This window comes from Triticum aestivum, chromosome 4A, assembly GCF_018294505.1.
Source record: "Triticum aestivum cultivar Chinese Spring chromosome 4A, IWGSC CS RefSeq v2.1, whole genome shotgun sequence".
NCBI classification, from domain to species: Eukaryota; Viridiplantae; Streptophyta; class Magnoliopsida; order Poales; family Poaceae; genus Triticum; species Triticum aestivum.
The window spans coordinates 512,422,762-512,435,549 of NC_057803.1; the positions used below are offsets into that span (position 1 = coordinate 512,422,762).

The window sequence follows — 12,788 nt, forward strand, 5'->3', positions numbered from 1 at the left end:
GCAGAGCATTGTTGACATAGAAATTTGCTACATACATACAGATCTGAATGTTGCAAACCCGTTGACTAAACTTCTCTCACAAGCAAAACATGATCACACATTAGTACTCTTTGGGTGTCAATCACATAACGATGTGAACTAGATTATTGACTCTAGTAAACCCTTTGGGTGTTGGTCATATGACGATGTGAACTATGGGTGTTAATCACATGGCGATGTGAACTATTGATGTTAAATCACATGGCGATGTGATCTAGATTATTAACTCTAGTGCAAGTGGTAGACTGAAGGAAATATGCCCTAGAGGCAATAATAAAGTTATTATTTATTTCCTTATTTCATGATAAATGTTTATTACTCATGCTAGAATTGTATTAACCGGAAACATAATACATGTGTGAATACATAGACAAATAGAGTGTCACTAGTATGCCTCTACTTGACTAGCTCATTAATCAAAGATGGTTATGTTTCCTAGCCATAGACAAAGAGTAGTCATTTGATTAACGGGATCACATCATTAGGAGAATGATGTGATTGACTTGAACCATTCCGTTAGCTTAGCACTTGATCGTTTAGTTTATTGCTATTGCTTTCTTCATGACTTATACATATTCCTATGACTATGAGATTATGCAACTCCCGTTTACTGGAGGAACACTTTGTGTGCCACCAAATGTCACAACGTAACTGGGTGATTATAAAGGTGCTCTACAGGTGTCTCCGAAGGTACTTGTTGGGTTGGCGTATTTCGAGATTAGGATTTGTCACTCCGTTTGTCGGAGAGGTATCTCTGGGCCCACTCGGTAATGCACATCACTATAAGCCTTGCAAGCGTTGCAACTAATGAGTTAGTTGTGGGATGATGTATTATGGAACGAGTAAAAAGACTTGCCGGTAACGAGATTGAACTAGGTATTGAGATACCACGACCGAATCTCGGGCAAGTAACATACCGATGACAAAGGGAACAACGCATGTTGTTATGCGGTTTAATCGATAAAGATCTTCGTAGAATATGTAGGAGCCAATATGGGCATCCAGGTCCCGCTATTGGTTATTTACTAGAGAGGTGCCTCGGTCATGTCTAAATAGTTCTTGAACCCGTAGGGTCCGCACGCTTAACGTTCGTTGACGATATAGTACTATGAGTTATGTATGTTGGTGACCGAATGTTGTTCGGAGTTCCGGATAAGATCACGGACATGACGAGGAACTCCGGAATGGTCCGGAGATAAAGATTGATATATGGGATAATAGTGTTTGGACTCCGGAAGGATTCCGGAATTCACCGGAAGGGGTTCCGGATGTTTCCCAAAATGTTTGGGTATGAGAACACTTTATTTGGGCCAAAGGGGAAAGCCCACAAGGTTTTTGGAAAGCGCAAAAGGAAGTTTTGCGGAGCCGAGGGGCCAGACGCCAGGGTCCCTGGCGTCTGGGTCCAGACGCCGGGAACCCTGGCGTCTGGCCCTGGAGTCCGAGAAGGACTCTTGCCTTTCGGGTGAAACCGACTTTGTGGAGGCTTTTACTCCAAGTTTCGACCCCAAGGCTCAACATAAAAATAGAGGGGTAGGGCTAGCACCCAAGGGACATCAAGAAACACCAAGCCGTGTGCCGGCAACCCCGTCCCCTCTAGTTTATCCTCCGTCATAGTTTTCGTAGTGCTTAGGCAAAGCCCTGCGGAGATTGTTCTTCACCAACACCGTCACCACGCCGTCGTGCTGCCGGAACTCATCTACTACTTCGCTCCTCTTACTGGATCGAGAAGGCGAGGACGTCACCGAGCCGAACGTGTACATAACTCAGAGGTGTCGTGCTTTCGGTACTTGGATCGGTCGGATCATGAAGACATACGACTACATCAACCGCGTTGATATAACGCTTCCGCGAATGGTCTACGAGGGTACGTAGACAACACTCTCCCCTCTCATTGCTATGCATCACCATGATCCTGCGTGTGCGTAGGATTTTTTTTTGAAATTACTACGTTCCCCAACAATTAATCATCGAATCGGACATTTCACTAAATATATATGTAACCCATTTATCAATAGGTTAACTAGGGCCATATTTAATATATCTGAGGCAACATAGCAACATGCATCGTACTGAATGACTAAATATGCAATCCCATGCTACATAGCAACAAGGAAGAGTGTTAGCTTAATGTTCGTATTACCTTAATGTTCTAATGATGTCTAAATATACATGTAATAAAATCTTATATAATAGGATAAAGGGATTGTTGTACTACATCATTTTGTAATTGTTGTTTAGCTTCTAATATTAACTTGGTGCGTTTAGTTACACATGTCATTGCCAAAGATCCACACTTCGACCCTTTCTGCGTATGGGGCAATGAGATATTCATGAACCAACATCAAGTGAGGAAACTGATAAAGATTGTTATTAAAATGGGTCAAAAGATGTCAATCGAACTATTTATTTACACTTTATGCAAGACAACAGTGAAATGTAGGATGGTAAGTAAGAACCATGTAGCCTTCTTTTTACTGCCCGTAATGAGTTGTGTTACATGACAATGTCTGGATCTTTTTTCCTTTGCAGTGGATCCAGAAGCAGTTTACTCAAGATTACCTCTCAAACTACATGATTGGCGGCCGACCATCACAAGGGGTTGGACTAGAGTCGTGTGTGCCTTCTGCATCCAGAAGAGCATAATAGGGCCATTCCGCTTCACCTTGTTCAGCAACCAGAATGTCTGTCGCCTCTTTCTTTATCATCTGTAATAGTACAAGTATAGAACCCTGGTTCATCATTTTTTATTTGTTGCTTATGTAATTCTTGAACATATGTACCTGTGAATTGAATAATGCATTGGTTGTTTGAACCTGATGGATATGAATAAAGCTATAGCCTACTTTCAAGTTTAAATTAGGTACAATTTTAAATAGCAGCAATTTTAGGGCAAAAATTACGGTGTGCAGGTCATTACGGTACACACGGTTAATAAAAGCACAACATGTGCGATATACATCATAATCCGACATGGTTCACAGAGAAAACTAAAGCGTTTGTGATGTCAGACACTATCACATACGGTGCGGGAAAACTAAATGTGTATGGTTGTCTACCTATCATACACGGTTTATAATCATGAACTGTTTGTGATGTGCCAGGCATCATAAACCTATAGCCAGTTTGGTACGTGCCTGGAAAACTCCCGTGCCTGGAATCTGCCTGGTTTTAGGTAAAACCACAAAACTCCGACTGCGATGGCAATGCGAGCACAAATGAGTAGCAAGGATGAAGCGTTTGGGATATTCGAGATATTGGAAACGGTTATATAGGGACAACTGTATGCACCAAGGCCCCCTATCCCTGACAGTTTCTGGGTCGTGTGGGAAGGACCCCCCTATCGCTCACACTCACTTGGCGACGGTTCCAAATGCCGTCGCGGAAAGGGGTTAAAAACCGTTTGTATAGCACCGACGTGTACCAGTGAAAGAATCACTCCAAATTTTCTATTAGAGAACATAGGACAAAAACATGCATCAACCCCTATGCATAGATTACCCCAATGTCACCTCGGGAATCTGCGAGTTGAGTGCCAAAACATACATCAAGTGAATCAATAGAACATCCCATTGTCACCACAGATATCCCATCGCAAGGCATACATCAAGTGTTCTCAAATTCAATACTCAATCCAACATAACGAAACCTCAAAGAGCAAGACTCAATTCATCACAAGAAGGTAGAGGGGGAGAAACATCATATGATTCAACTATAGTAACAAAGCTCGCGGTACATCAAGATCGTGCAAAATCAAGAATACGGGAGAGAGAGAGAGATCAAACACATAGCTACTGGTACATACCCTCAGCCCCGAGGGTGAACTACTCCCTCCTCGTCATGGAGAGCGTCGGGATGATGAAGATGGCCCCCGGTGATGGTTTCCCCCTCCGGCAGGATGCCGGAACGGGCCCCGATTGGTTTTTGTGGCTACAGAGGCTTGCGGCGGCGGAACTCCCGATCTAGGTTTCTTTCTGGGGGTTTCTGAATTTATAGGAATTTTTGGCGTCGGTTTCACATCAGGGGGGGTCCACGAGTCAGTGACAAGGTAGAGGGGCGTGCCCTAGGGGGTGAAGGCACCCTCCACCCTTGTCGTTGACTCGGGACTCTTCTGGCCCAACTCTTTTGCTTCAGGGGTTTCTTTTGGTCCATAAAAAACCACCATAAATTTTCAGGTCATTTGCCCCGTTTGATATTCCTTTCTGTAAAACTCAAAAATAAGAAAAAAAACAGAAACTGACACTGGGCTCTAGGTTAATAGGTTAGTCCCAAAAATAATATAAAATAGCATATAAATGCATATAAAACATCCAAGATGAATAATATAGTAGCATGGAACAATAAAAAATTATGCATACGTTGGAGACATACCAGTAGGCTCAGGGAGCGAATATGGAGCACCCTTATATTATTTTATCAATAGTGATCCATGTGCCATCGATATATTACTTTTCTATTGTTGCAATGTCATATTAACATATATTAGGATGATCAACTACATGTGACACATCTGGTAAACTTGCTCCAATTACTATCAAACTATCCCTTTAGTATTCCTCACAACAAAGATCCATTGGGTATATCAAGTATGTCGGCATGGTTTGCTATTCACCACGCCCTGATGACTTTCTGTTAAAGGGTTCCAATATGTCTCATCGCTGGAAACATTAGCAACAATATTTTTGGTCAGAGTTAAATGTCAGCTAAAGATTGGCACCCCACCAGAACTAAAAAGTTTGATAGATCTCTTTTCAGGACTAATTTTGGAACATATGGAGTTTCACATGAACATAGAGCAACTCCAGCGGAAATCCAAACCAAGTTTTGTATTGTCGTCTCATGTTTATACTCCCTCTGTTTCTAAATATAAGTCTTTTTATATTTAGGAACGGAGGGAGTACATAATAATTTTCATGATAAAATTGATGTTGTAATTTGTTAGCAAAAAAAAGTTGAACCGCGAAGAAACGAGAGCGGTTGAAGGCTTGAAGCACAGAGCACCGGAGAAGTGTAAGAATACGCCAGCGTGTCAGATTTCTTCACTTCCCTCCGCAAGGGCATATTCCACGTGCTCCCAGCTCGCTGTCCCCACCACACACGGCGCGGTGCATGCGTAAGCTCGTCCCATGCGTTGCGTCTGTCAAGAGCCGTCGATGCGGCGATGGACGGCTCATCTCCTTTTCCGTGAGGAAGAACGTTGCTTGTGTGGGCAAAGCCGCGTGGTGTGTGGCCAGTCTAGGACTCGTTTATTTCGAGTCACATGTAGTTTCAGGGAGTTTTGCACTTTGAGCCTCGAGGTCTGGGTAATTGATGATTTCACATGCTACTTTACTACTCCACATTTGGAAAATGGTTGTGTTTTTGTGGTAAGCATTTGCTTATCGGTGTCTAAACCATCTCATACTTTTTTAGCATTTGGACAATCATTCCTTGCTTTCAGAAAAAAGACAATCATTCCATAAAACCAAATTGGAAAATGTCTTGCCAAAAGTCATGATAGCAAAGTGAACACATGCTTACTCTTATTACCTTCTCAAAATTCCATAGTAGTGGATGTTTTAGCCTCAACCAAATTGCCATATATAGCACTAAAGGGTCGAGCTTTTTCCTAATAGGTCGAGCCTCTTCCATGTCATTCCAATAAAAAGTATGTTTTAAAATGTGAAAGTTATCATGAAAGTACGGAAAAGACCCATTCAATCCAGGAGCCTAGAAAAATCCACCTACCACCATAGACTAAGTCCCTTCACTGATCCAAGCCAAATTTCATGATATCGAAAGTGTTGTCGAGGAACCTAAACATTTAAAATGAATATACAAAATATTGAAAAAAATGCCATGAATCAGTATTAAAAATGTGCGATACCTATTATATCTAGAGGTACTCCTGGATGATATCACTATACATGTTTATGTACATACCGGTACCAACAATTAATTTTTTATGGAGCACTATATGTATAGCAACTAACGATTTGATGCCTTAATTGGATCCTACATTCACTTAATAAGTGGATAACGGTGCAAAAAATAGCTCCCGATGTTTTAACCGCTTTCATGTCAATCAAATCCATAATGATTGAGATCACACTACTACATAAGCGATTGCACAATGAAAGTTGGCGGTGTCCGTAAAAACTAACAAGTATGATGTTCCTATGAACGTTTGCGCCATATATTTCTCAACACTCAAAATTGCACAAAACAATCTTAGCACAAAAACTCCACCTATAATGACAAGAGGAATCAAAGTTCTCCAAGTCAATTGATTAGGACTCCTAACTAAACAAAACATTAACACAAATAGGTGCTTCCACGAGGGCCCCGACGCACCACAAAGCTCCCCTCCCCTTAAAATTCTTACTTTGTTCCTCCGCCTTGCTTTTCCCTCCCGCTTCCGACTCCTCCCCCACCGCTCCCCATGTCGGCGGTGTAGGCGGACACGGCGGAGCCGGCGGCGGAGTGCAGAGGCAAGCCAGGGTCGTAGGCGCTCGCGAGGACATGGCGGCGCCCTCCTCTTCAGCCGGGTTCGGGGGCATGTCGTCGGACAACGCCAAGGGCCTGGCCCTCGCAGTGTCGTCCAGCGCCTTCATCGGCGCCAGCTTCATCGTCAAGAAGATGGGGCTCAGGAGGGCCGCAGACTCCGGCGTCCGCGCAGGTGAGTTGCGCCACTCGGTGGCTGAGGCCCCACTGCTGCCTTGCTTGCTTCCTCTGGCCTCTGGATCTCGCCGGTGCGGGTTGGTTGGTCGGCGAGGGGGTCGATTGGGGCGGCCGATTTGGAGTGATGGGTAGCGGAATCGAGCGGAGTTTGGTTTTGGTTGCTGTTCTTTGCTTGGTTGGTGGGAGGGATCTGCCTCTGGTAATAAAAAAACAAAAGGGAGCAGCGCGGTTTATTCTTCTCCGGTAGATTGGCGGTCCAGACCAGTTGAATCGAATAGATTCCTCGGAGCAATGGAGTTTGCTTATCATTGCAACTTCGCTGGAACTTTTTCTTGCTCTCGTGGGTCAGAACAGAGGAGTGGAGTCGACGCTGGTAAAATTCGGACAGGGGGGCGCGTTCTTCGCGGTAGATTTGGCCGCGCGGGGAGTCCAGTTGAGTCCAGACTCCAGAGCGAAGACTCGCATCTTTCCGTTGCAATTGGATGGCTTGATTCTCTTCTCTTTCCGCGGTGTGAAAAAGACTGCAATCATTTGGTTTCGTCGTTGAAAGTTCTCGCTGCTTCGCTGTGCTGTTTTGGTCCGAAAGCTTACATGAAAATCCAGTCCAGGATCAAGTTTCTTTTCTTTTCTTTTGTTTTACCTTTTGCGATGGCATTGGTTCCATGTCTGGAGTTTCTCTTGTTGGAATTGGGATGAGTGAGTCTGCGGAAGTGGATTTTTGGGGGAGGGAGGCTGGGATGGCCTTCCGCGGTCGTCTTCCATTGCTAAATATGCTTATGAATGGCGTCCATTATCGGTGGCTCGTTGCGAGTGAATGCTGTTTTAGATTGAAATTTCAGTATGTCTTGTCACGAGCTTTCAGGTCAAACTATCTGATGGGGCCACTGATCTTTACCTGGATTTCTGTTTTGTTGGATTGATTGATTCAAATCAAATTTGGTGTTGTTACTTGCACAGAGCTTCCTCAATCATGAATAGATCTGGGCTAGTTGAGATCTTTTGCACGATTGAAGTGGTTTACTGCCACATTCTGTTAAAGAGACAATGACTCAAACATGCCCTTTCCGAAAATGATAAGGGAACCAGTAAATCTCAGAGCAGCCTGTGTTTTATATCGTCTTGTTGTGTTGATCAGTGTGGCTATTTAGTTTGTTGGGTACTCAGGTTAAAATGATCAATTTCCCAGCTTACTATTTGGTATACAACTTGAATAGTTTTGTTATTCCTAGCGACGAAGTTTGCTGGTGATTTCAGTTTAGTAACCATGAAGTCTGACCAATGCACCATTGCACCTATATCCTTCGTATCATAAATTATTTAATCATACTTCCTACAAATTTTAGTGCTGAATATAATAAGGGTGTTTATTTACATGAAACAGGTTATGGAGGGTATTCTTACTTAGTGGAGCCACTTTGGTGGATAGGCATGATTTCAAGTAAGTCGCGTTCCATTCTTTCTAAACGCTATGCCACTTTTCTAATTTTTAATATATTCCTTTATTTGGTTTATCACATATTCGGGACCAGTGCTTTCCGTCCAATCGTAGCATGTCTTGCCTGATCATTTTCCCACTGTTATTTTTCCTTGTTAAACGCCTGGCCATGATGAGATTTTTGGTGGCTCTCACAGTCACCTCACATTGGTCGTGATGTCCATTTCCTCAGGGACGCAGATACACACGAAGATGATTTAGTGTTTAAGAGTTGGGATTGATATTGTAACTTATAATAGGAGAAACTAACAATTTGTAATGAGGCAGATGTTAGTGCAGGAAAAAGAACATGTTTTTGATAAGGTTTGGCTAGATGTAGCATATTTAGACACAATATTGGACCATGAAAGTGGCTTGAGAGCAAATGAAATCTTGTCATCAGAATGTGATACTTCAGCTGTTTGCTGTTCTTAGGGAATAGAAATCCATTTTTTCCTTCAAAATATCTATTGAATCTTATTGAGTGTAACTTGACAGAGTTGGCTTCAGGGTTTTATAAGTTTTCTAAGTGTCTTTTTATGCTAGCAAAGTTGCCGACTCATTTTTTTAGGAAAATGTTACTAATACTTTTGACCAAAAGAAACTTGACTAATGTTTGCTCACATGGTCTCCTATGGACAGTGATTGTTGGCGAAATAGCTAATTTTGCTGCTTATGCATTTGCTCCTGCTATTCTTGTCACTCCTCTTGGAGCACTCAGTATAATCATCAGGTACAGTCATAGGAGTTCCATAGAAAACTGTTAATAATGTGCTTTAGCTTGCTGCTTATTAAACTGAAATAACAGTCCATTCTAAATGTTTGCAGTGCTGCACTTGCTCATTCCATTCTAAAGGAGAAACTGCACACATTTGGTATACTTGGTTGTGTTCTTTGTGTAGTCGGATCGATCACAATTGCACTTCATGCTCCACAGGAGCGTGATATTGATTCTGTAAGGGAAGTTTGGGATCTTGCAACTGAGCCAGGTATTTGCAACTGAAAGATAGCGATGACAATGCCATTATTAACTTAATTTATATTTCACACACTAGATGGATTCAATATTGTTTTCTTTGTTTTGTCAGCTTTTCTTTCATATGCGACTATAGTAGTGGTGGCAGCCCTGGTTCTTATATATTTTGTTGTCCCTCAACATGGACAAACAAACATCATGGTGTACATTGGAGTCTGTTCTCTTCTAGGATCTCTCACCGTATGCCTTTTCCCCAAACAGATAACTCTTGCCTATAGCATAATTCATCTTGAGAATTCTTTATGGGATTTTCACTGAATCCCATTTTTCATCTGATAGTGAGAATTTAACAGGTTATGAGTGTAAAGGCTCTTGGAATTGCATTGAAGTTAACATTCTCAGGAGTGAACCAATTATTCTATCCTCAGACTTGGGCTTTTGCTCTAATTGTTGCTACCTGCGTAAGCACCCAGATAAACTATCTAAACAAGGTAAATGTTTCAGTTTCTATATTATTATTGATGCCATAGAGTTGTGCATTGGTGCATCAAGCTGGATAGGGAACTTGAGGGAGCAAAAATGTTTTCTGTTACACGCAAACTCAACAGTGCATCACATCACCCAAGAGAATATCTATGCCTATTTCTGGCATTTTCTCCGCACGATGCCACATGCACATTTGGTGCCAACGGGGCATCACCTTACCTTTTGCCTATCATATGGAGGGCCTTCTAGCTAATTGCGTGAATATTTTTTCTTGTAGTTTTAGCTTTAGTTATCTCTATCTCTCATTCTGTTGATCTACAGTAGAATGTGTAGTACCATTTGGTCCTTCAAAGAAAAGGTCATTACCTTCTGCAAGTTACTCTCCTCAATATGTAATAAAGTTTTTCGTACATGACATGGAACTGGGCTTCATGTTATAAGGAATGTTCTAACAACTCTCTAATGCATGCTGCTTTTTGGCATTATATGTTTTCTATTGGCACTCAAATTTCTTTCTGTTGAGCCACTAACATAAGCAAATCACGTTTGGTGCTAACAACATTTTATTTCATCTGTAAATTGCAGGCATTGGACACCTTTAATACAGCAGTTGTCTCACCAATATATTACGTGATGTTTACCTCGCTAACAATTATAGCCAGTGTGATAATGTTCAAGGTAACACTTTGCATCGTTTTCAGTGCACCCTTATTGCCAACTGAACTTCCTTAAAGTAAAATGTTGTAAACATTGCTGCTGGACTGTGGCGTGATTCTACTTTCATGTCTTGCTCTTATAAGTTGTGCCTAAGCGGCCCGTTAGAGGTTTACCTGAAAATAGCTCTCACGAGTCACGATGACAAGGACATCTGAGCATATAGTGCCACTGAAATTGTAGTTTAGGATTATTGCTTTTTCCTGAATGCAAGCCACATGACCATTGTAATTGGACCACTATGATATTTAACTCTGCATATTTATGGATGTTGGGGTGCTTTAAGTTCTAGTTGCATACCCATTACGACGCAATGTTGCTGTGGTTGTTATTTATGTCTGATGACTTGTGCTTTTTATCTTGATCAACATACCTTATTTTTTCATTGATGCTGTTACTCTCATAGAAAGATACCTACATCATGCCAGAATTTTCTCCTCAGCTCGTAGCTCATTGACATGCAGGATTGGGATCGGCAAAATCCAACACAGATTGTCACGGAAATGTGTGGTTTTGTGACCATCCTTTCTGGAACATTTCTCCTTCACAAGACGAAGGACATGAATGACAGTATGTCATGAGTTTAGCCATTTTACGCATCTTCATTATAAACAGAATCTCACAAGGTCTAATGGGATTTTGTGCTGAATAGGTACTGGGCCGACTTTGTCTACACGACGCTCAAAGCATGCTAGTCAGACTGCATTTGCCATTGAGGTTCTTCCACTAAAATATCAAGATTGTGTGGATGAGGAGACCTTGCCACTGTCACTCCCCAAGGCTGATAATCACTACCTAATGCAAGAGCTTCCTCTTAGATACAAAGACTTGAATATTGCCTGATGGACATTCCTTTGCCCATATGTGCTAGGAACCTCTTAGCAAAGTTTGCCGTGCACAGTTTCAGGCAGGATTGGTTGATGAGGAACTGAACTTGGAGGTTTTATCTCATCTTTGCTGTTGGATAGAATGCGGTTATGGAAATTACAAGTTGATAGTATTATCCTTGCTCCTTCCTGGATTACAATTTCACCTTTTATAAGGAGAAAACGAGGGATGATGTCAAACATGAGGTCAGTCAAGGGATGGTTACTCGGGAATACCAACCAGTTCTGGAAAACCGGATGAAGTGTACTTACATACAGTGGCACCATTTATTATTATACCTTTTTTTTCATTTTTAGACAGTCAAGCAGTTATGCTGCAATTTGGGCTTATCTGATTCTAGGAAGATGTTATATAGGAAAAACAAACCTCATTTTTTTCTTGTACCTATCTCATAAATTGCTGCCCAGTTTGGTGCCAATTGTTATCTGTGTAATTATCAATTCATATTTTTTGGTAGACAATTGGCGAACCTAATTTGCATGTCTGCATAAATATTTCGTGAGGATGGGTCACTGCGTTATGCCATTTTTTTCCCTCGTCTTGAAAATGTAATTCAGTTAATTTGATTAAAGCAACAAGCTGTGCATGAGAGAAAAACGAAAGCAAATAAAGAAGTGTTCTTATAGAGAAATATTAAGTCAATGTTTTTACAGCAAGTATACTGCTATCTCAGTGAGATTAGTTCTTAAGAGAGTGTATTTGAGATATATGTAGGCTTAATACTCTATAACACTAAGCTTCATAGTTTTAAAGAGCCTACATTTAATTGAGGTCTTCAATTAGAATTTGATCACCGGATTTTGACCGGCTCAACAATTTCTCAAAGCTCCATCATTCAATTCTTTTATACTATAAATTATGCTCTCAAATTTGTATGGCTTCAAATTGGGTCATCTAATTTTGACCAGGTCAACAATTTTTTAAGCTCTCCCATTCAATTCTATTAGTTCATTATGTTCCTAACATTTAAAGCTCTTTCATTCAATCGAGATATTCAATTTTGATTTGGTTTACATTTTTTATTGGGCCAAGGATTTTTTAAATCAATCAACAGCAAACAACCTATAAAAACATATCAATCCCACGCACCCTCCTACAACCTAGAAAAAATAAGCGCCACCATGTGATATTGTAGCATCAATATAATACATGCAACAACCAACACGAAAATTTCCCCAGTTTAATATAGGTTGGTTAGTGGATAACACAGAATCACACCACGAAAGGCCCACCAAATCACCGCATTATAAATAAAAATAAAACACACTCTATCATCTTCCCTACCCGTCAAACTAAATTTCCATCCCTTATAAAATATAAGGGGTGTTAGGTTTTAAGAAAATCAAATTTCTTTAACTTTGATCAAGTTCAAAGCAAAAATATCAACATCCACAATATTGAACAAAAAAATGTATAGAAATTCATTTCGGGTTGAATCTAAAAATACCGATTTGATATTGTGGATTTTGATAGATTTCTCTATAAATTTGATCAAATTACAATGTTTGACTTTTCAAAAAAGTAATACACCTTATATTTTGAAACAAAGTGATT

General features: G+C 41.0%; 1 protein-coding gene across 1 annotated transcript; it reads left to right on the forward strand.

Moving 5' to 3' along the window:
- The first annotated feature begins 6,374 nt into the window (after positions 1–6,374).
- LOC123086644 (probable magnesium transporter NIPA4) lies at positions 6,375–11,695 on the forward strand. Its single transcript, XM_044508419.1, has 9 exons — positions 6,375–6,694; positions 8,078–8,134; positions 8,813–8,903; positions 8,999–9,159; positions 9,259–9,386; positions 9,500–9,637; positions 10,218–10,310; positions 10,811–10,916; positions 10,999–11,695. Exons 1-9 carry the CDS (start codon positions 6,538–6,540, stop codon positions 11,187–11,189), a joined length of 1,122 nt encoding a protein of 373 aa, XP_044364354.1. The 5' UTR covers positions 6,375–6,537; the 3' UTR covers positions 11,190–11,695.
- Positions 11,696–12,788: the final 1,093 nt, after the last annotated feature.